General features: G+C 33.3%; 2 protein-coding genes across 40 annotated transcripts in view; one reads left to right on the forward strand and one right to left on the reverse strand.

Moving 5' to 3' along the window:
• The window catches only part of Shab (potassium voltage-gated channel shaker cognate b), a 394,632-nt gene that overhangs the window by 323,682 nt on the left and 45,910 nt on the right, over positions 1-25,040 (forward strand). The window lies entirely within an intron of this gene.
• On the reverse strand, positions 19,403-20,616 carry LOC141402413 (uncharacterized). Its single transcript, XM_073983636.1, has 3 exons — positions 20,496-20,616; positions 20,243-20,443; positions 19,403-20,175 (listed from the first exon to the last, which is right to left on the reverse strand). The coding sequence occupies exons 1-3, from the start codon at positions 20,521-20,523 to the stop codon at positions 19,499-19,501; spliced, it is 906 nt and encodes a 301-aa protein (XP_073839737.1). The 5' UTR covers positions 20,524-20,616; the 3' UTR covers positions 19,403-19,498.

A 25,040-nucleotide genomic window follows, 5' to 3' on the forward strand; every position in this document is an offset into this window, starting at 1 on the left:
GAGAGCACGATAACTCACTAACGGATCAGCCGATTCGGTCCAAAATTAGAGCCATATCGGTCCACTCCTTCTGGTATCTCCCCCACAAAAGTTCCTAACATTTCGCTAGTATAGTACGCGTTATACCTGTTGAACGGATCAACCGATTTGGTCCACACTATGAATCTTCTAATAGTTTGTCCAAATGTAGTTTAACTTATCGGTCATTAACATGTCGGTCTTTTCTTTAGGGTACCTCCGACCCAAAAGTTCATGTTCAATTGTTGGGAAAAATGATTTCGATTGTGCAACCGGTAGTTGATCTGCCCATGGCACAGTGGATCCACTGTATGGAGAAAGTGGCCAAAAATATTTAGAGTGTAAAAATCAAGCCAATGCGCTGGTTACAGCTTTGTCCGCTGCTAAGAGTGTTTTAAGAAACCACGAGCGTAACATTCTCCCCCCTTTCCCCTCTGGAAGGGGTATACGGTAAGAATTGTTTTATGCTGTTAATACAAAATGACATGAACGAAAGTCGCGATTATCTTATGATGCAAAAATAGGCTTGGGGAAACAAAACAATCTCCAAAACAACATAAAATCCGAACAATTTAGCGGATTAAAAAAACCAACATTTTTGTCTGAAAATTGGTAAAAATTTTAATATAGATCTTATAGCGTTTTTAATCGAACACACATAATTCCCACGTAACTCATATATGGAAGAAGAATTCTTGACCTTTCCATTGATGCCAATTATGTTAATGTACGCGGTCAGATAACAGAGTTATACCCTAATATATCCATAGAAACAATATTCTAGGGCAGCCTTATTCTGCGACCCATCATTTATAGTCTGGCACTAGATGGCAGCTGATTTTAATGCTGAATAATCTTAAACCTATGACCTACTTTGGAAAATTATTCCCGAGGTGGGCACTGGTGGCATCATGACTAAAACCTCAGGTCAAATTTAAGTATATGATCGAATTGTCATTACAAAATACACTAAGAATATGCAGCTAACTAGAATTCCACAACAAGCTGAAACACTATTTTTTAATGAAAACTAAGCTATTACCTCCACCTTCAAAACCCACTATAATATTTTGCTATACCTATTAGTTTCGCGATATTTTCAATATATTTACTTGCACTTAAAATATAGGTTGTACTCACAACAAAAAATATTAGTCAAGTGTTCCGACTTCTGAAGCTATTCTTAAAAAGATCGCGTTCGAATGAAACAAAAACTAATATATTATTAAAAAGGTCCATGTCATAGCTGTCAGAGTTGCCAGATATTGTACCAAAATGTTGACATTCATTTTTTTATTTTTGGCCAATGGGTGGATCCACTGTGCATAGATGTGAGTTTTAATTCTCACACTCCATGTTATCATTCCGTTTGCATCATACCGAAATATTCGTCGGAGATGTAACATACTTCCTCCGTCTGTTGAAATCAAGATACTGATCGCAGTATTTAAGATAGAGCTTTATAATCTGGTACAGAAGTTAATATTAGGATGGTTGGTACTAAACTTGGCTCCTATCGGTCCACCTTTTGATATGCCCCAATAGAACTTTACCTCCTGATTTTCGGTATTTTGAATGTTTTAGCCTCATTATCTCACCGAAATATCTGGAATTTGGTATTAAGTCTTCCTTTGGGTATTAACACATTCCCACAGAGATATACGTTTTGATATAGCCTCCATAATTGCCTCCAAATTTTAGATATTTTGAAGATTTTAGTCATATAAATTATCCGTTGGGGGTTTTAAACTTTCTTTTTTAGGATTTTCAGTATGTGTCCAAATTTTCATATAGCCAACATTAAACTGTACCTCTTGATTTTAATAGTCAAAATAGCTGGAATTTTTGCACTCTGTTTTCGTTGGTGGAATGGCATATTCCGGTAGTTATTTGTCAAGTTTTTCATTTAGCCTCCATTGAGCAGCATTGCCCGATTTTCAGTATTTCAACGTTTTTATCACATTATTACCGACATGGCTAAAATTTTGTCTTCGTTGTGGGTACTAAACATTCTCGCAGAAATTAAAACGGTATCTCCCGATCATAGGGAATTTTGTAATTTGGTATTTATAAACGAGGGGAGGGAGAAAAGCTGCTGGCCTGATAATGAAAATGCGAATATTTATTTATAAAAATAGTTTTATTGTTTTCAAGATATTCTCCAGGATGATTTATACACTTTATCATGTGCTCAAACCAATTGTTAAAACACTTTTCCACTCAGATTGAGACATCTCCAAAGCATGGTTTTTGAACGCTTCAACAGTACTTCCAACGACGAAAATCGTAGACCACGCCTTTTTTTCTTGATGTGCGGGAATCAAATAAAGTTGTTGGGTTCCAAGTCAGGGCTGTACGGCGGATGACCCATCAATTCCACGTTTTGTCCGGTCATAAATGCGTTGGTTTGAATCGATGTGTGAGAGCTCACATTGTCATGGTGCACAATGATTCGTCTTATCTTGTTCGTTTTTCGAATTTCTCAGGAGTCTTCAGGCAAACAAATTGTAGTGAACCACTCAGAATAAACCGTCCTACGTTGCTCAAGCCGTGTAGTTGCCACATGGTCGATTTAGCCGAAGAAACAATCGACCACGTTCTTCGAAGTGCTTCTTACATGAACAACTTTCGTTGGATTTGACTCGCCTTCGAAGACCTCCACCGTCGATTGCTGTTCTGTTTCGGGCTCATACGCATAGAGCCAAGATTCGTCGTCTGTGACGATCTTATAAACGTCATTAGAAGTACCGTGATCGTATTTATTCACAATTTCTTTGCATCAATCAAGGAGAGACTTTTTTGAGCGATTGTCAAATTGTGCTGGATCAAACGAGAAAACCACATTTTTGCGACCAGGTGTTCACGCAATATCAAATGTTAGTCGGTGGAATACATGTACAAGGATGCCTCTATTTTACGGTGTATCACGTGGCAATGTTGCATTATCCGTTCACGCACGGCTTAATTTTTTCTGGCACAACGGCCGTTTTTGTACGACTCTCACGACCTTCGTCTTTTGGCAAGGGTCGGCTACGATTGAATTCATGAAACTAGTTTTTCATAGTGCCAGTCATAGTCCTTTTTCGACATGCAAAGATTTAATTTGATCGAAGCACTCTTGTCGTGATTATCCCCGTCGAAAGTTGTAAAAAATTATCGGACGAAAATGTTCACAAGTAAATTTTGTACAGAGTGAAGTACAGAGAGAAGTTTCCCTTGTCCCTTCGGGGATGTTGTGGGAACATATGTATGTATGTATGTATGTATGTATGTATGATTTTTTCAAGACACTGAAAAAAAACACAACATATGATCGTATGTCAAAACTATCAAACTTTCCAAAAACAATGTCAAATGGTGTCTGGCAATACAACGTGTTGCCTAGGCCAGAATCTTTTCTAGTTCCCCTCATAATATTATATGGCCCCCGTAGAACGGTACGTCACAATTTTCGTTATTTTAAAGATTTTAGCGTAATTATACCACCGAAATGGCTGGAATTTGGTACAAGTCTTCGTTGGGTGTAAAAATATTTTGAGAGAGAATAGTGACAACTTTGAGAAGATAAAAGATGAATATTAATACCCATTGTTACGAATCATTAGGATCCATGTTCATGGTTCCTCAAGGAAACATATCGCATAGGACACAATTTCTATTTTTTCTTCATCCTATTTCTATGTGTCAACGCCCCACTATCGTTATAGGGAGGATATCATTGACTTTGTAATTTCGTTTGCAACGCATCGAAATATTCTTCGCAATAATTGTTTTTGTGTTTTCTTCGACCTTTTTATTTATTCTTCGGAATTTCTATTACTCCTAAGATTTTTGGTATTTAAAATGGGCTATATCGGTCCACGTTTTGATATAGCGTCCATGCCAACGTCCACGTCTGATTTTGGTCTCATAATCATACCGAAATGGCAGAAATTTAGTATTTAGTCTTCCGCATACGTCCCTTGCCCCAATATAATGTTACTGCAAAATTTGTGATATTTTGAAAGTTTAGCCACATTTACTACCGAAATACAACATTCCCACAGAGAATTGTGGTTATAGATGTAAGTTTTATTATAACCCCCATATAAGAGGTACATTTGATTTTCGGCATTTTTTTGAGAATTTCGCTATTTTCTGACCAAAATATCTCTAATTTGCAATTTTTGGGTTCTAGTGGTTAAAAAACTTATCCACAAAATTATAAAAATGCATATTTTGGTATAACCCACATATAACGGTTGCTCCACGCATCAATATCAAAAAATAACCCATTATTTTAACCAATGCTTTTTTGTATTTTTTTTCTGGGCAGACTTAACTGCGATGATGTAATTTCATGTTTCTTATTTTGATTGCAAATTATCGCAGTGATTCAAAAAACATGAAGTCTTGAAATGATAACAATGTAATTTGAAGCTACCGGTTTTCGCTTCATACCTCCATAGTAAACTGGGTTTCCAATCATTGGGTATGCATCCTTTTTTTCAGGATGTCGACACGGATATTAAAACATTGATCCAATTAATTGCTGTCGTGATCTAGTTTTAGCTTGGTGGTGCGTATTTTATACTTGTAATTTTTGAAGTATGGTTAACGCTATCTTTATACGTTTATTTCATTGGTCCATTTAGAGTCAAATATTAAAGTTGCCTTACGTAAACATTTTTGGCATTTTAAAGGTTTTCCGTGTTACCACCTGTTTATCTCTGCACAGAAACATTTCTAACACCAATACAAACATTTAGATATTCGATATTGTTTTTGTGTTGTTTATTTCACATTTTAATTGTACACATAATCGCTGTAATTTTTTAATGTTTATTACAAAACAAAAACAAACTCCTATCTTACAATTAAACATAAAAGATTACAAAATATGCAGAAAAGTACTTTTATATACATATACATATTTGTTTAAATGTTTCTTTTTCTTCCGTTCGTTTCCATATATATTTGTTTGTAATTTCAAGTAAAGTTTTTCATTTAGGATTTGCAATATTGGTTTTCTTTTACGTAATGCTTTGTTTAATTTTCGTATAGCCAATCGATAATTTTCCTCTCTCATTGATGATTTGTTTTACTACTATCCATCTCAATGTAACTCTTAACTCTCTCTTGTATAACGAATTTGTTTGACAAATTTAAACATACACCCTTTTAAATTATAGATTCTACGGGGACGGAGTAAGGAGGTATAATAAAATACCTTACAATTACTTAATTATACTTCTTTTTAATTTTTTTGAAAAGCCAATTATGTATTTTCCTTAATTCAATTCTAATTTATTTAATTCATTCATTTACCTTTGTATAATGTCTTGAACAATTTTTAGAGGCTGTTTATATAAAAAAACAATACAACCAAAAAATAAATAAAAACTAAATAAGAAGCTAAAGGAAATACATTTTCAATATAAATAAACAAAGAACATATTTGCAATTGGCACCGGTTATGCTCAAGAGAATCAAAATCTTGATCTTCTGTTTCAAACCTTTTCAAGTATTTTTTGTGGAATGAGAATTGTTTTTTGAGTTTTATTAAAATAAAACAAAAAACTATTTTGCTTTCTTATATTTCTTCCTACAAACAGAACAAATACTTACATTTTTTATACCTACTTCCTGTTTGAAAACGACAATTTCTTTATTTAATTTCTTCCGAAACTACTGAACATTCATATACACACATATACATATTTTTGAAACTCTGATTGCTCCGAATAGTTCTAATTAAATGAGACAATATCAGCATTGTTTTTTATATATTTATGTTTTCTTTTTATTTTTTATATTTGCTTTTGAATCATAAAATCATGCCATGTAATAAAATATGCATAAAAATAATGTAAATAAATATACATACATATATTAGTAATACTCGTATGTAACAATACCTTACAGATTGAGTTATTTCTTTGCATTACTTCAAATCTATTTATATAGCGGTTTCGAATAAAATATATACATAATATTGTTATTTACACAAAAATATTGTTGTTTACACCCTTCCACAATACTGTACTTCGGAGTACAACTACATAGGATATTAGACAACTGTGTAAGGAGTGTGCACAGATGAAAGGCTAAACAACACCTCAAAGTCTATTAAAAATGAAGTATGCCAGTGATAGTCCAGCCCCTTTGCTCTTTAGATATACATATTTAAGTGTAGTATAACGAAAAGGCGTTATGAAGCTCGGAAACTGCTCCTCCACAGATGACAGCTGGACCATATACGTGCACTCGTCTTAAAAAAACCATATCCTGTCTTCGATATAAATGTTATATGCTACATAACAAATTATTTAAAGGCGTTATAGCCACTTGCAAATTAAAAAAAAATATTTTGTTATTGGCTCTTTTTAATGTAGAAGTAGAATATGTTCGAGTCGATCGGAGAATACGTTCGAGTCGATCGGACATTGCGATTTCGGTTTTCTCGAAATGGCATTTTTGAAAGCGGTGCCCACTGTAGCTCGAAAACGGTTGATTCGATCTTCATACGTTTTATACACATAAAAATCTTTTTTTAAAAAATAATTTTTGACAGACGAAATACTATCCATTTTTTGGAATTTTTAATTTGACAGTTCATCATTTTTTACAAGGGCTGCACGATAATATGCTTTCCTAGACAACACGGCCTGTTGCCAGGCGCCATTTGACATTTCCATTTGAATATTGATATTTGATATATTTTACCAACTGGAAAAACTGGTTTAATCAATTTAATTGTGGCCGACACTCGGTAAAAACTGAAACTGAAACTGAAACATGCGTGAACGGATAAAGAAAGACCGCCATGTTATATACCGTGAGATATAGGCATACTTGGGCATTTCTTCCACCGACTAACATTTGATATTGCATGAACACCTGGCCGTAAATATGGTTTTTTTCTCGTTAGATTCAGCACAATTTGGCAATCGCTCAAAAAATGCCCTTGTTGATTGGTGCAAAGATCATCACAGACGACGAATCTTGGATTTATGCATATGAGCCCGAAACAAAACAGCAATCGACCGAAGGCGAGCCAAATCCAACAAAAGTTGTTCATGGAAGAATCATTTCGAAGCAAATTGTCATCTGTTTCTTTGGCAAAACTGACCATGATGCGACTAACGGCTTGAGCAACGTAGACGCTTAATTTAAAGTAGTACACTTCAGGTTTGTTTACCTGTAGTATCCCGAGAAATTCGAAGAACGAACAAGAGAAGACGAATCATGGTGCACTATGATAATGCGAGCTCTCATACATCGACTCAAACCAGAACCTTTTGACCGAACAAAACGTGGAATTGATGGGTCATCCGCCGTACAGCCCTGACTTGGAACCCAATGACTTCACTTCATTCACGCACATCAAGAAAAAAGGCATGGTCAAAGATTTTCAATGCCGGAAAATGATGATAAAGCGTTCAAAAACCAGGTTTGGGATCTCTACGGCATTTTCCTTAGTCCCATTTGGATAGGGCTCGCTAGCAAAATCCTGAAAACCATAAAAATGTAACCTTTAACCGGATTTAACAAACCGACTGGGGTTCAAATGTCAATTCCTTTGCGTATAACTCAAATAAATACTCATTAAGAAGGTTAACAATGCAAAAGGCTATAATATAAACATGGACCTAGTGACTATAATCCTTAAGAATATTGAGACTAGTAAGAATTTTACAGTGTAATCAATCACCTGTATAATGCATAGCGAATCGAATTAAAAAGGGAAACTACTTGTCAAAACAGGTCATAAAAACATCAATTCAATATAACGGGAACATTAAAGATTGATGTTGTATTGTATTATGCAAATTTTATATATCCATGAAAACTTTAATTATATTCAACATTTTGACGTGTTTGTACATCGGAAATTCATATGCGAAACAATTTTTATACCTTAAACCATAATTTGGATGGTGTAATTAAATTTGTCATTCCGCTTGTAACACACCGAAATATTCATCGGAGACCCTATAAAGTATGTATATTGTCGATCAGCATAAAATTCTAAGTCATAATGGTCATGTCCGTCTGTCAGTTTATCAGTTGAAATCAAGACACAGCTCGCAATTTATAAGATAGAGCTTTGTAGTTTGGTTTCTATTACTCCTAGGATGTTCGGCATTGAAAATAGGCTATATATATATATACTAGCAAAATGCCCGCTACTTCGTATGCGGAAAGGATATAAAAAAACAAATAAACAATATATAATATGGAAATGACAAACACTGAAAATTTGGTCGCACTAATACCAATTTTAATAAATATTTATTTTTATCTTAGTACTGTACGTACCCCTTAAGTTCGATTTTCAAAAAGATCAGCCGTATCTCACCCTTACACATTAACAGCGAGATCAACGTTGCACACCAATACATACCCTAATTCCAAAAAATAAAAATTCCAGCACTGTCCCTACACCCAAAAATAAATTGAGTACCATTAAGTAATTTTCGTATACTTATGGTACGTATTTCGACGACATATCTCAGCCATACACGGACATTAATACAAAATAATTACAGTAAATTCCATAATAATTACAGATCTCAAGATTCCAGCTGTATCCGTTCGTCCAATTCCAAATTGTACCAAACTTAGTATCAAGTCGAACTCTTCGTACCCATAAGTAAGATTTTCCAAAACTACCTCAATCCTTCACTTTAGTAGTAATCTTAATTCAAAATTTCAGGATTCAAACTCTATCCGTTAAACCAAATTAAAATTGTACTAAATTTAGAACAATTTATAATTTTCGTACCAATTTTCAAAACTTCCTCAACTCAACAGGGCTACAATAATCATACTTTCAAATTGCAGGATTCCACCGCTATCCGTTCACCTACATACAAATTGTACTAAATTTAGTACCATTTAGTGCTTTTCGTAACCATAAGTTTGCTTTTTCAAAACAATCTGAATCCTACTCTTTGACTGTAATCGTAATTCCAAATTTCAGGATTCCAGCTCTATTAATTCACCCGAATCCAAATTGTATCAAGTTTAGTACCATTTCTTTCCCAAACAAAAATTTCAGGATTCCAGCTCTACCCGTTCACCCAAATCCATATTGTACCATATTTAGTACTTCTCTTACCCATACGTACGACTTTTCAAAATTTCCTCAATACTACACTCCTACAGTAATCTTAATTCCTAATTCCAACACTATCTGTTTACTAAAATTCAAATTGTACCAAATTTAGTGCTTTCTGTACCCATAAGTACGAATTTCCAAAACTACCTCAATTCTACTGTCCGGCAGTAATCTTAGTTCCAAATTTCAGAATTCCAGCTCTATCCGTTCATCCAAATCCAAATTGTACCAAATTTAGTACCATTTAGTACTTTTCGTACCCAAAGGTACGAATTTCCAAAACTATCTCAATCCTACACCCCTACAGTAATCTTAATTCAAAACTTTAGGATTCCAGCTCTATCCGTTCACCCAAATCCAAATTTAGTACTGCTCGTAATCATAAATACGAACTTCCAAAACAATTTCCTTATTTCAACGCCATTTCCCAACCTTGATTCCCATACCAAATTTGAAGATTCTAGCTTTACCCATTAAAAATATGCAATTGGTACCAAATTTAGAAACTTTTAGTACTTTTCGTACACTTATAGGTCGAGTTTCTAAATACCCTTTGGTACATCTTCCTAACTATCCATCAATGACCATTCGTTCAAAATTTCAGATTTCTAGCTTTTCGCGTTTGCCTAATACAATGGATTCCATATTTAGTACACTTTAGCACTTTTCATACCTTTCTGCGACGAATTTCCAAAAACCCCTTTACACAAAAACAAATTATACCAAATACTGTACAATTCGATTTTCCAAAACAACCTTAATCCTTCACTTTAACAGTAACCATAATTCCAAATAACAGGATTCCAGCGCTATCCGTGCACTCAAATCCAAGTTGTACCATTTGGTACATTTCGTACCCATAAGTACGAATTTCAAAAACTACTTCCATCTCAATCCTATACGCCAGCAGCAATCTGACCAAATTCCAGGATTCCAGCTCTATCCGTTCCCCCAAATCCAAATTGTACCACAGGTAGTACCACTTAGTACTTTTCGTACCCTTACTACCTCAGTCCTACACTCCAATAGTAATCCTAATTTCAAATTTCAGGACTCAAACACTATCCGTCACCCAAATCCAAATTCTACCTCTATAGCCTACCGCGAACGGGTTGCAAATTCTAACTCTTTCCGTTTACAAAAATTCATACTTTAAATTAAAATAAATAAAATTAAAATACTTAAAATTCAGGATTCCAGTTCTATCCGTTCACTTAAATCCAAATTGTAATAAATTTAGTACCATTTAGTACTTTTCGTACACATAAATACGAATTTCCAAAATTTCCCCAATCCTATGCTCCAACAGTAATCTCAATTTCAAATTTCAGGATTCCAGCTCTGTCCGTTCACTCGAATCCCTATTGTACCAAATTTAGTACTTTTCGAACACATAAGAACGATTTTCCAAAACCACCCTTATATCTCAGTCCTACACTTCACAGTAATCTTAATTCCAAATTTCAGGTTTCCAGCTACATACATACCTTCACCCAAATCCAAATTGTACTTAATTTAGTACCATTTAGTACTTTTCGTACCCATAAGTACGAATTTTCAAAACTACCTCAATTCTACACCCCACCAGTAATCCCAATTCCAAATTTCGAGATTCCAACTATATCCGTTCACCCAAATCCCCATTGTCCCAAATTTAGTACCATTTAGTACTTTTCATTCACATAAGTAAGAATTTCCAAAACTTCCCCAGTCCTACACTCCAACAGTAATATCAATTCCAAATTTCAGGAATCCAGCTCTATCCGTTCACCCAAATCCAAATTGTACTAAATTTAGTACCATTTAGTACTTTTCGTACACATGATTGGTAATTTTGCAAACCATTTCCTTTTAGAAGCACCACTTCCCAACCTTGATTTCCATACCAAATTCCTATATTCCTGGGGCCTATTATTGATTTCATTAATTATTTAGCGATTTCTTCAAATTACAGATTTTGAAATTGAATAGTTATAACTGTACATCTCCATGTACGATAAAATTCTTAATTGCAAATAAATCGTGGTAATATGCACAATTTTATTGCACTTTCATTAATTTGCAAACATTTAGTTATTACCAAAAAGTGAGGTCCATACAGTTTTTAGTTGTTGTTATTTCTGGCCGATTTCTGAATTTATTCCCCTAATGTTGTCTTCAACATCAACTCATTTGTTCAACAAACCCAACATCATTCATTGAAAGAATTTTTGTTTTAATTTTAAATTGAAAATCAAAATTTTTACAAATGCATCGTTTGTAATCATCTTTTCTAACTGTATTTTAACGAATGAAAATCTTTTGTGCGACACCTGTTATGTGAAAACTAAATCAGGATCGGTTTGTATTTTTCGCGTAATTGATGTTTATATCATTATCACCAACTGCGACATCTGTTGCAATGGAAGATAACAAATGTCTTGTCTTTCTATTATTTAGTGGTTTACGATAAAATAAGTGCGCCTAGAAGTAAACTACAAAATTTGAAATTATGTGTGATCGTTTACGGTATCATGAAATTATAGCATTGTTAATTTGACACATGTCTTGCAGAGGGCCAACTAAGTGAATAAGTACGTAATAATAATGAAAAATAAGGATTTTTGTTGTTGTTATTTTTTGTGGTTCCAGGACGAATTTTCTAAAACCCGGCCTTATCTCGCACATTTGCACCAACAGTGACCTACTGGTAAAATTTTAAGCTCATAGCTTTAGCCGTTTTGGCTGGGCGTTGATGATGAGTCAGTCAGTCAGTCAGTCAGTCAATCACTTATCACCAAGCTCATTTATATATATATATATATATATGTAGATATATATATCCCAGCAAAATGTTCGATGCCAAAGATGACATTCAATCATGGGTGCAAGTGATCTAGCATGTCATCTTTTTAGCATCTTCATCGATGAATTTTATATGAGCGTGGACCCCAAAAGATGACGTTCTTTTCTGGATCCTAAGCATGTCATTTTAACCAATGCGTTGACATGTCATGTCTTTTGCAACGCAAAAGATTACTTCCTCCGTTCTCCGCAACTGATATTCTTTCACCTTACAAAAGGTTTTTTCAATTATCTTCCCATCACCAGTTCAGATTTCAACATGGACTCCAAATGCACTCCTTTAAGTATTTTAATTTCTTAAATTACTTTTATTTTATAATTTTGTTATTTTATAAACACATTTTGGTAATTTATACTCTTTTGTTTAGTGACGGAAATATGTAGGGATCTACAACCCGGCTTGCTTTAGGGATCTCTAAGAACAAAATGTAACGAACGGGGAGGAGAGACTTTTTATGGAAAATACCATTTATGCTTAATTAATTTATTTTTAATTGTTTCTTTCCAAAAGTAGTTTCTTCTTTATTTTCAGATTCTTGTTCCTTTTCGTTTCGGACTTTTTTTTCAAATTCCAAGAAGCGAGATTTGATTGATTTCATTCTATGTCAGATTTAGAACAGACAAGGGAACTTTTAAAATAGCAATCTGTGCAGTCCGATTCTATTTTTAGCTCGATGGTTGGGACTTCATATAATACCAATTGTTTAGAAGTTTTAGTTGTTTGATATGCAGGAAATGTAAGACAACATCACGACGACAGTTCTAACAACTTTGGTCTGTTCCAGAAACTGCAAGAATCTACTTATTTTTACTACGATAACAATTTTTCCTTTATTTTATCGGAAAAATAGTAAAAATTAGTAGATTTTTGCAGTACTGGAACATACCAAAATGAAAATAAACAGGTGTGTAAATAAAAACACAAACATCATCTCTATTGGATCGATGGAATGGGTACAAATGCTGATGAAAAGATCGGATCTTTCACGACTTCCTTGCATTGGTTCAAATCCTAATGAAAAGATCGGATGTTTCACGACTTCCTTTGAACCAATGCAAACGATGACATGAAATCACGTCATCGCAAAGAACCCCTTCCGTCAAATTTTGCTGGGTATATATATATATATTGTTGGTTTTTTTAAGTTTCAACCAGAAATTTGCCGTTATAGGTTCACGTTAGTTTTAACCACAAAATTAAACGGAAATGACTGAAACGAGTTGCGAAACGTTCCTCCAGAAATTTCTAGATGCAGGTCGACGTTTTGATACGTTTTGACAGTTTTAGCCACATTATTCAACCGGAATAACTAACTAACTAAAACTGAAATTTCGTTTTTAGCTTTTGCTAGGGATACAAAATAATATAACAGGTGCAAAACATCCCTTGCCAAAAATCACAGAGACCTACGCTTTTGTGTAGCTCTTATATAAAGTTCTTTGAAGATTTTAGTCACAATTTTACCGAATTGGTTGTTAATTGGAATTTTGTGTTTGAAAAAACTATCCTTATACTCTAATATGTCCCAATGTATTTCGAGTTTTTTTGTAAATTTTTCGAACCGAAATTACTCCAAATGTCATGAAAATCGGTTCGTTAGTTTTCGATATATAACATACTTAAACACTATCCATGGTCGGGACTTCGGGCACCAAGAAACAATACTAGATCGGGGGCGCCGCTACCATTGTCTCGAAAATTAGTTTGCAAGTCGATGCATCCATAAGTTTAGTAAATATAGCGATTATAAAGCAATAGGCCCCCGTGGTCCTCAGTTTTCAAGATATAACACATTTAAAATAATTGGTGTGGTCCGGTATTTTGGCTCCAAATATGTACATAAGGTCAGGGATACAACCCTATTGTCTCCCAAAATTAATGCTGAATATACATATAGCGTTTAAAAGAAAGGCGTGAGAAAGTACATCCTCTGATATTCATAGAGAATACATTGTCACGGCAAACCTTGAGAATTTGTTGCAAATTTTATGGAAAACACAAAAATATGCATCAAAATATATGTAAGTGTTTTTGAGTTTTTCATATGTTCTAACTATTTAAACAAGTGATCAAAGGCTATAGTCGGGACAGGGCCCGACTATGTGATACCCTGGTAAAATTCAAAAAATTGGGATAGCTAAGTGCCTTTTGCAATAATTCCGATATTTTAGCATCAATGCCACATTTAGTGTTAATTTAAACCTCAGAATGTCTTAACAAATACAGGTAAATTTTGTTGAAACACATCCATGTACATCGTCAAATAAAAAAATGGAAAAGTGTTATGTACGCCAACCTATCTTGCGTCATTATAAATGTGATCTTTTCTTGTTCCATTGACAGGCTTTGTCGTTAGAATACCCATAGTAGAAGCGGAGATATTCGCATAAGTATAAAACTTTGAATTTTCTCCACATACGTTTTTTAGACATTCCGACCCCTGAATATTATTCGACCATCACCAAACTCAATGTGATTCTTCCTCTCTAGTACCCTTCTTTGGCAACCACATTCGTGACGATCCAATCAAAATTGTGACCTGTAGCGTGATTACAAAAATATGGAAAAATGGGATATATTGCCCACTGTTGCGATATCTCCGTTTTTTGCCCACCTAAGCCAACCTACTTTGCATCATTGTAAGGATGGAATTTTTTACTTTCATAGTCAGACTTTGCTTTTGGAAGGTCCCAACCAAAGGTGTGATATTTGTCATTATTATTAAAGTCGCAAAATGAAAAGTTGGGTTCTATTAGCGACTATTGCGATATCTCCGTTTTTTTGCCCACCTACTTTGCATCATTGTAAGGAAGGGATTTTCTACTTTCATAGTTAGAATTTGTTTTTGGAAGGTCCCCAACCAAAGGTGTGATATTTGTCATTATTATTAAAATCGCAAAAATGAAAAGTTGGGTTCTATTACCGACTATTGCGATATCTTCGTTGTTTGACCACCTACGTTATGTCGTTGTAAAGGTGATATCTACTACTATCTTTCTACTTGATATACCCATTATAGAAACGGAGATATTCGCTTTGAAATAAATCGTCGACTTTTTCTCCAAATGAGTTTTCTGCCTATTCCAACCCTTGAATATTATCCGACTGTTACCAAAATCAATAGGCTTCTTCCTCTCCGGAACCCTCGTCAACACCCAAAATTTGGTGACGACCTGTTGCGTGATTACAAGGTTTAGATGGACAGACGGACGGCTGGACACACATAGGTAGATCGATTCAGCTAGTTCGATGCGTAATATCCTAGACAGACGGCAGCGTTAATTTGCATTAACTGTCTTAATTCAAATTAATTCGTGCATTATCCACCTTCTTAATGCACAAAATCAAAGGAAATTTAAACTAAATTTAGGTATTTCAATATGGCAATGCTGTAAAAGAGAGCCCATATTCATGTAGGAGAGAGAGCATATTCATGCTCTGAGACACAATTTGAATTGAAAATTAATTGTCTTTTGTCAAATTTCCATATTTAAGTCTTCTTTCTCGAATAGAATAGCAGCTAATCATTTTTCGCGCCTTCTATCAAATCTATTTTTAAAATTTTTATTTTCACAAACATTTCATTACCCAACATACCAATTCTTTCAAAAATAATATCTTCTTCCAATGTTTCTTTACAGTTTTGCGACAGCTTTATAATATTAAAAAGACTCAAAAACATCGCGAATAAATTAAATTTATTTTTGCTTCATCGTGGTGAAAAAGTCAATGGTAGAAAGTATATTTGTTTCGCATATTTTGGCGAACTTTTGTAAAACTTTATGAAATGGTCTGCTGGGTACAAACAAACAACACAAACAGATGTTTCATAAATGCAGAAACTATCGTCTGTCAGGGTAAAAAGTTAATTCAAATTAAGGAATGTTTAATGCAAATTAACTCTGCCGTCTGTCTAGGGTATTACAAACTTTTTGACTAAAACTCAAACCCCAATAAACAAACCATAAAAATACAAAAAATTAAAAAAAAAATTGAAAAAAAAAATTTTAAATTTTTTTTTCAAACTTTTTTCAAAAAATTTATTTTTTTCCAAAATTGAAAAATGGGGTATTCATAAAAATTTTATAACTCTTATAAAAACTCATATATTAAAAATTTCCATTTGTGTGAAAAGCTATCATTTATATGGGAAACGGTATGGAAAAACGCACATTTTTTCCCAGGTAATTTCAAAAAGTGTTAAACGGACGGACCGGCGCGTACAAAAGTATATATGGGTTGAAAAAGCACACTCTCAGGCATCATTCCGTGAAAACGGGACTCTGTTCCAAGCTGTACCCTAAAAGTTCTAGTCCATAAAACTTGGAATTTCACTAAAATTTAATACCTGTAGGCCTATTCTGTAACTTTTATCGATTAAAAAGTTGTTAAAATTTCTTTTGTTTTTGTAACAACTACAAAACAAACAAATGAAATTGTTGTACAATAGGGTTATGACTTTTTTACAACCTCATATCCCTGTATCATAGCGTGATGAGTTTTGCCATAAGATTACATAAAATCTTAATTATAAGGTGATTCGGTGAAAAAACCTCACGCACAAAATGATTTTAAAATTTGAATTTATCAAAATTATGGTAAATTTTTTGAAGTCACTGAAAACAGATATATAATTGAAAATAAACTTTAGAGCCACATGAGATAATTAAAATGACATAAAATTTATTTCTCACTATTTTTCTTCAATTCTGAGAATCGTAAAAATGTCGTAAACGCTTTTATTCAAAAATATAATTTTTTAACAAAAAACAAAAAATTTAAAATTTTTTTTCGAAGTGACTTTTTTCGCGACTTTTTTAATATTTGAATGAAATAAACGTTATTATAGTTATTAGTAGGCTTATATTTATTCATTCGTACAACAAAAAATAATTTTTTGAAAAAAAAATTTTTTTTTCATTTCATATATTTTTTCAAAAAATTATTTTTTTAAAATCGATTTGTGCGTGAACTTTTTTTATATTTCAATGGAATAAACGATAGCATAGTGATTAATAGGCAAAAGTTCATTCATCTCTGCTACAGGAAATCATTTTTGAGGAAAAATGTCAAAAAGTCATAACCCTATTGTACAATAAACAATGAGTAAAGTTGTTAAAAAGTTACTGAATAGGGGGGCTGAGTACTGAAATGTATTAAAGCAATTCTTAAAGGCAACAATCCTACCTACTTAAAAAAAGACAATGAACACAATATCTGTTATAGTTTCTGAGAAATATCTGTTACTTTCTCAAGAAATTTGCGAAAATTGCGTATTTTCTAAAATTGGGAAACATTTTTCGTCTTTAGGAGCACGCCACGCCCCACCTTCCAATATTTTGATCCAATTTTTTGCTTTCGTTAGTTTCAATATGTTTACTATCGAATCCCATTTAGAAATTAGCAATCGGTGACAACAAAAACTGGGGGTTTTGGTCAGAAAAATCGATTTCTGAACCACTGTGTGCCGTTCTTCATACCATACTGGATATTGATGCACGACAACATCACACATTTCAGTGGTGCTGAAAACTCCTCAGCAAAATTATGGCTACGTTTTAAGTATTTTTAGCCATGTAAATCTTCTTTACAAGTCATTTCATGCTATGTTCGGCGCGCCGTTAAGAAGTAGTTCGTATATCGTTGAGTTAAAAAGGAATATGGCTGCACTCTATGATATGAGAACAAATCTTTATTTATTTGGGGAACTTCGTGAGAAATAGCTTTTTTATTTCAAACAGGAATGTTCTCCTTCATTTGATTTGAACTTTCAATGGAAGTTTTGCTCTTTTCTTGTTTTGAATTGTTTGTTGGAGCACTTGCATCCATTCTCACAAATGAGGTTTTGTGCGTTGATAATACATATAAATTGGCAGGTCGTGGAGATGTACCCTTGATGTCGATGTCGTAGACATATGCTTATAGTTTAGCCCTCTGCGGCAAGATGTTATGAATATCGTCCAGTAAATTGTCTCCTTGTCTACAATCTGTTTTTGTTTACTTAACTGTTCGAGACATAACTGTTTGTGTTACTTGGCTATTTTATTTGACATAATTGGCCTGTTCCCGTACTTTATAAAGTGGTAAAAGTCGTAAAAGTCGTAAACGATTATCATATACATTTTGTGTACGGGAACGCAAAATGTGTAAAAGTGGTAAAAATTGTAAAAACTTTTTTGTTCTGGAACAGAGCTAATGTAAATCTGGCATACTTACATAGGACGGAGATATCTAGCTGATGCAGGCGTCTTATCTTGCTGGTATATTCAGTGACATCTCCTGTGATTGTTCGAAATCTCCCATAAAATCTGCGAAAGCACAGGCCTAAAATTAATGCACAAAAATCTGAATTGTACAATAATTGTAGGTGGTCAAAGCTATGTTACATCTATTATGTTGGAAGTATGGTCAATGCAGATTGTGGCACGGAAGTAAACGTGGAAGTTAAAGTCAGCATATCAAATCGATGCCTTACATTCTCAACCTCGTAACTAAAAAATGCAACTTTTCAGGAGAGATAAGAAACGAATATTTATTTCCTCTATCTTAATATGAAGTATAAAATTAATTTTGTCATTCCGTTTGTGACACATCGAAATATTCGTCTGAGACCCAATAAAGTACATCATCACCTGAAATGCCCAAAGACGTAACCGTCAACGCAACCCTTGAATTTGGAACGGTTTGTCTTTTATAGACATAAAATCCGTGAAAAAGTTATGAAAAAAAATTTCACCTTGACGATTACTACCTAGAAGATGTAGCTGCAACTTGCCTCCGAGATTAAATCAAAACTCTTGTGGGGTGACTACCACTTGTAAATTTCAGAAGACCGAAAAAATTGTATTGGCTTATTTCAAATTACACGGTTATGTTCTGAGACACACTTCACCTTTCACTTCACGCCTCAAGCATTTTGTTCATCCCGTTTATTCCTATTTTTCTTGGGACAAAGATTCATTAGGGTATTTAAAAAGCGTAAATGAAGTGAAGATCATGCTTGAGGCGTGAAGTAAGAGGTGAAGTATGTCTCAGAACATACCCGATAAATAGCATAAAATATGTGGTTGATCGGAACAATATTGCCTAAAATATTAGCGTGGGAGGAGAAAAATTTATTGTGTTTTGCATGTAACATAGAAACTAATAAAAACGTGTTTCCTCGAAACAACCAGAAAACGTCAGTTTTTTAAGCCAAAAATTGAAATTTTGATTTTTTTTCAGTAAAATCTAATATTTAAAAAAAAGATCGATGAAGGACTAGATCTTTATGTACTAAATAAGCTTACAAAAATATATGACAAGTAGGGGCCAACCCTTAACGGTTTGGAAGATATTAGTCTGACTAAATTATCCTTTTTGACATCAAATACACATTTTGTATTAGGAGTGTAAAATTCACCTATCACATAAACATATTTAATATACCTATGTATGTACATGTTTTTTTCTGCAAAAACAACAATAGGCATATGTTTGCAACATAAAAATGTATTCCAATTATGTTATAATAATAATTATCGATTTCAAAACTAGTTCTTCGCTGAAACCTCTCCAAATTGCGATATCTGATATCTTTTACCAACATTACGTCTAGTCTTTGGTTTTTGCTTTACAGGTATGGGAACAATAGGTGGAACTGGGGTTGGTTTATCTGTTTCGGCTAAAGGTTGATTTAGTTTTTCCAATAGATCCGATACATCGACTGTTATTTGGGGTTGTGATATACCCTCTGCAGCTTGCAGACCAACCATTTGAGATGATAGAGCATCAACATCCTGTCGAGCAGCAAATAAAAGTTGATCATGAGCTGCCAATTGCAGTTGTGCCGTTTGAGCTCGAATTGCAGCGGCAGCTACTTCTTGCTGTGAATTTTGTAATGTGGCTGTAATGGCTCGGACATGATTTGCTGCTTCCTCAAGAGCTTGTTGAGCAGTATTTGCTACAGCTTGAGCCTTTTTAATCTCGGCAGCCTCTAATTGAACACGAGCCTGGGCAATGTACAAATGTTGGATTAGATTTCGCAATTCTTTAGCTTTGGATTCTTGATCTATGCTGTTCATTGTAGATTGTTCTCCGAATGCTTCTTGGGGGGTTGTTGGTGATGACAATTCATAGTCGTCTACTGGCGGGACTTCGGCTGTGGTAATTTCCCCCATATTATCTTCCGAATAATTTGGTTCTTCTTCCTCTTCGGGCACGGGAGAAACTAAAGAAACACGATACAATTTTTTTTAAATGTTCATATGCGATTTAACTATTCTTCATTGATTTACCACATTCTGTTGTTGTGTTAGATGTCTGAGATTCATCATAATCTTTTATTACCGAACGTGGCCTATATGAATAGATAAATTTTCTAAGTCTGTCGTTCAATTTCTGATTTTCAAGCTGCATATTGAAGTTATCGTCCATTTTATAGAATGGCTGTTCGGCACGATTTGCACGACTCGGGAGTTTCAACATTGCGATTATTGCTACAAATATTATTGTACAATTAACTACACTTTCGAGCATATCTACACTTACCAATTAACAACAATAGCCGTCTGCTCATTGGATTGTTTTTATTTTAAAATATACAGGAAATAAATATGTTATGTTAAGTCTCAAAAAGTCAAAAAATACACATCAACAAATTTAAGGTAATTTACGAGTCACATAACAATTCAAAACATTTGGTTATCGACCAAAATGCTTGTAATAACAGTCAAAGACATAAATACAACTAAGACTAGACAAAATGCATTCAACAAAAAAAAAAAAAATGTTTACGAAACTTTGTATAGAAACATTACCCTTAACAGGTTGCAGTTAATTCAAAATCGCAACCAAGGAGGAACATTTCATGTAATGGTATCAGAAACGAAATTTATGAATTCAAGGATCTATTCAAGAATAATTCTATGTCAATTGGATCGGTAAATTCGGTTAAATACGTAAAAATGTATAAAAGAAAAAAATGTTATATCACCATATCGTGATATAACATTATGTTAAATTCAAAAGCCATTCACTGAAGAATGATAGCAAAAAAAATGTCTTATCTTGTTGTATTTATGTCTTTGTAACAGTAATTACCATGGCACAATAATACAGGTACAGCGGCAAAAACAGCTGGTTATCACACTAGTTGTCAAAATGCATTATTGTGAATAAAAACACATACAAAATGTAAACAACCAATTCACAATAATACATTATTTTGACCAAATTTGACGTAAATGACTATTAAATATGAAAATATGAAAAATATTTCCTTTATAATATTTTCATTTGGCAGTTTTCATTTCATATTTTCATAGAAACAGAGCTATTAAGCAAAGACATAATGTCTGTTCCAGAACCTGCAAGAATCTACAACTCGTTACTACGATAACATTTTTTCCTTCATGTTATCGAAAAAATAGTAAAAAATAATAAATTCTTGTAGTTCTGGAACATACCAATAAATATAACAAGACAGGACATTTCTTGTTAATATTTTTCAGTGAGTGGCGTTGGCATTTAACATAATGTTATGTTTAAAAATAAAAATTACGTATTTTAACGATCAAATATTCAAGAAATTATTCTTAAACAGATCACTCAATTTATATATTTCATACCAAATATTTTTTTTAATTTTCTCCCTCTAAAAGCGATTTTCGAGTAACATATTTCTGTTGTGTACTTATATTTATGTTAAATAAAACTGTACACACATGCATTATGTGTCGTCTTTGTTATTTATGTGTCTGTATTATGTTTTTGAATTTATTAAAACTTTAAGCGGCCCATACACTATCTTGCTTGTCCAGCGGGTTCATCGTCCTCCTATGCGTATGTGTTTGATAAGTTTGTAGCAAAGCATTCATCTGCAATCAAAATTATTGACCAATGATTTTTGAAAGTGAAAATGGAAAGCCGAAGACTCGAACCCACACAACCACCATTATGTGACATGTTTCGCCTTTGGTAGAGGCTCATCAGACATATCAGTGGAGTGGCTTCGAAGTCATCTAACTTTTCCTCTTTCAAATGCAATTTGTTTTCCACAATCTGTCCATTCATTTTATGGCTTCCGTGACAAACGCTTAGCGTAGCCTTTGGAAGTTATAAGTTTGGCTCTTAACGTTAACAGGCCGTGACAACACTTTTTTCATGTGTTTTTTTAAGGACGTGGGTTCAAACCGCAGCCTGGCTCAAGCTGATTTTTATTTATTTGAAAATTTTGCCTATTAGGGCGAAGATAATTTTTAAAATTAATTTTAATTAATTTCCTCAATCCATAAAATTCACACACACATTCTCATATTTTTAAAAATTTACACTACACTGCGAGGAAATAAATTAGTTTAAAAAAGTTTATAACTAGTTTAAAAATAACCACAAGTGGTTATTTTTCGATTATTTTCCATTACGCCAACTAACTATTTTAACATGGGGATTAGCTAGGCAGTGGACAATTGTCCATCTCTGCATTACTTTTAAATAGTTATAAACAAACTATTTTCAACTAATTTATATCTAACTATTTTTTGACTTTTTATAGTCAGTTTAAAAACGTTGTTTTTGTCTTAAATTGAGAGAAAAAAGAACTTTTTTATTTATTACATTTTATTTGTTATTTCTTTTAATTCTCTCTTTTGCTTTTATCTTTGACTTTTTATTCCCTGCGGGACTTTTCTCAACAAAATAGTTTGTTATAAATGTATTACTCTACAACCAACTATAAATTAGTTGAAACGTCATCTAGAGATCAACCAGCTGAAAACGTTGAATGTTCAATAGTGTGTTTTTGACGCAAATGATTCTCAAATACATTTTCGTAATTATTTCGATATAAATGCAACATACAATTATACAAGCTAGTTTTGATAGACTCGACATACCAAAAGAGGAAGAAGAAAACATTCAGATTTGTATAAAAAAACAAATTACATTTGATAGAGTATAAGTTAGATGATAGCGAAGCCGTCCCACATCCGATATGCCTGAGGAGCCTTCATTACCAAAGGCGAAACATGTCATGCCACATAGTGGTGGGTGTGTGGGTTCGAGTAGTCGGCTTTCCTTTTTCAGATGCATTATTGATCATAAAGCTCGATTTCCAACGAGATATTAATTAAAAAATTAATACTATAAATGATCTTCGCCTAAAAAGTCAAAATTCTCAAATAAATAAAATCAGCTGAGCCAGGCTGGGGTTTGAACCCACGTCCTTGAAAAACACAAAAAAAAAATTGTTGTCACGGCGTGTTAGTGTTCAGAGCCAAACTCATTGCTTTCAAAGACTACGCTAAGCGTTTGTCATGAGAGCCATACAATTACTGAACAAAACATTCAGATTTGTATAAAAAAAAACAAATTGCATTTGATAGAGTATAAGTTAGATGATAGCGAAGCCGTCCCACATCCGATATGTCTGAGGAGCCTTCATTACCAAAGGCGAAACATGTCATGTCACATAGTGGTGGGTGTGTGGGTTCGAGTCGTCGGCTTTCCTTTTTCAGATGCATTATTGATCATAAAGCTCGATTTCCAACGAGAAATAAATTAAAACTAAAAAACTAAAAATTATGTTCGCCTAAAAAGGCAAAATTCTCAAACAGTTTAAAAATAGTTTATAACTAGTTTATAATTTTCCGAAAAACCTGGCAAAAAATCAAGAAAAATTCATTAATTTACAACATATAATGTTAAATATTATTTATAGGATCCCTCTGCGTGTAGCTATGAAATCATATATACGTTTCATGTTTAGTAAGTGGGTACAAAAGCATGTCAAAGTGACCCTATTTGCAATTTTTGTATATCTCAATATAATAATAATTGATGTCCGTATTTGTTGATTTTTTTTTCAAGGTTAATTTTCAGAATAAATTATGAAAATAGTTGTGCATAAAATCGAGTTGGCCTGTGTACCTTGTCGTTTCATAAAGAGGGAAAAGTTTTTTACTAATTTTCGTCAAAACATACTGCAGAACTTTGCACGTTTTGTTTTTATATGATAAATTGTCTTGCCTATATGTACATATTTTCGTTGATTCAGAATGTAGTAAAGGATCACTTCCTGGCGTATTGATAATATTTATTCTAGTACCTATAGTAAAATTTTATGGCAAACAAATTTCTAATTTTTTTTAAAAAAAAATATTCCGCACATTTTTATCAGTAAAGTTGTCAATGATACCATATACCTAAAGTGCAATGATGCCAAGTAATCTTTACCCAAATATTTCCAAAAGGATAGATATGGAAGAAGCTTGCACCCCTATATTAGTTTCTTGTTTGTTTTTTTTTTTTTTTTTTTTTGTAAAATTTATATGAGTTCCCAAAATCGGCCAATATGCATATGTATATGAAAAAATATTTTGAGTTTTCTTCAACCTTTTTATTAATATGAAGAATGAAACTAGCGATTCGAAAAACCTAAGAACCCAAGGGTAGGTCAAAATCTATTCATTTTTAGAGTTTTCGCCAGGTTTTTCGTAAAATTGGCCACTGTGCATTGACATGGTATAAAGTAAGGATAAGTAAGTCGACTTTCGATTATTCGACTTTTTGCAGTCAAATGTCTAAAGTATAGTACACATTGACAAGCAAAACTGACAGACATCGAGGTCTATTTCGTGAATATCAAAGCCTAACTGAAAAATTTCTTTTGTAATCTCTAAATAATACCGTAAATATTGTATTTCCAACGTTTTTAGCTAAATAAAAGTTGTTATTTGCCGGAAAATTGTCCTAAAAGTACGTTGACTGTCAGTTTTGACAGTTAGTGTGTACTCCCCTTAAAAATCGTAGTCGACTTTTTTCTGGATGGAAAATCGCATAATCGATTATTTTTGATCAATTTTCGAGTTTGCCCATAGATTGTTGACTTGGCGATTTAAAACCGCCAAAAGTGCAGGTTTTCCAGTTTTAAAAGAAAACTCGAAAATCAATTAATAGACGATTATAATCGATTTTCTACGGTTATGAAACAGTTAAATGTCGAATTTTAATACAACTGAAATAATCGCCAGACAGAAATATCGCATTTTTAGTTTTAGACCAAAATCGAAAATTCGAAAAATCGATTATTGCTTT

This window comes from Musca autumnalis, unplaced genomic scaffold (assembly GCF_047663935.1).
Source record: "Musca autumnalis isolate F117 unplaced genomic scaffold, ASM4766393v1 scaffold_4, whole genome shotgun sequence".
Lineage (NCBI taxonomy): Eukaryota > Metazoa > Arthropoda > Insecta > Diptera > Muscidae > Musca > Musca autumnalis.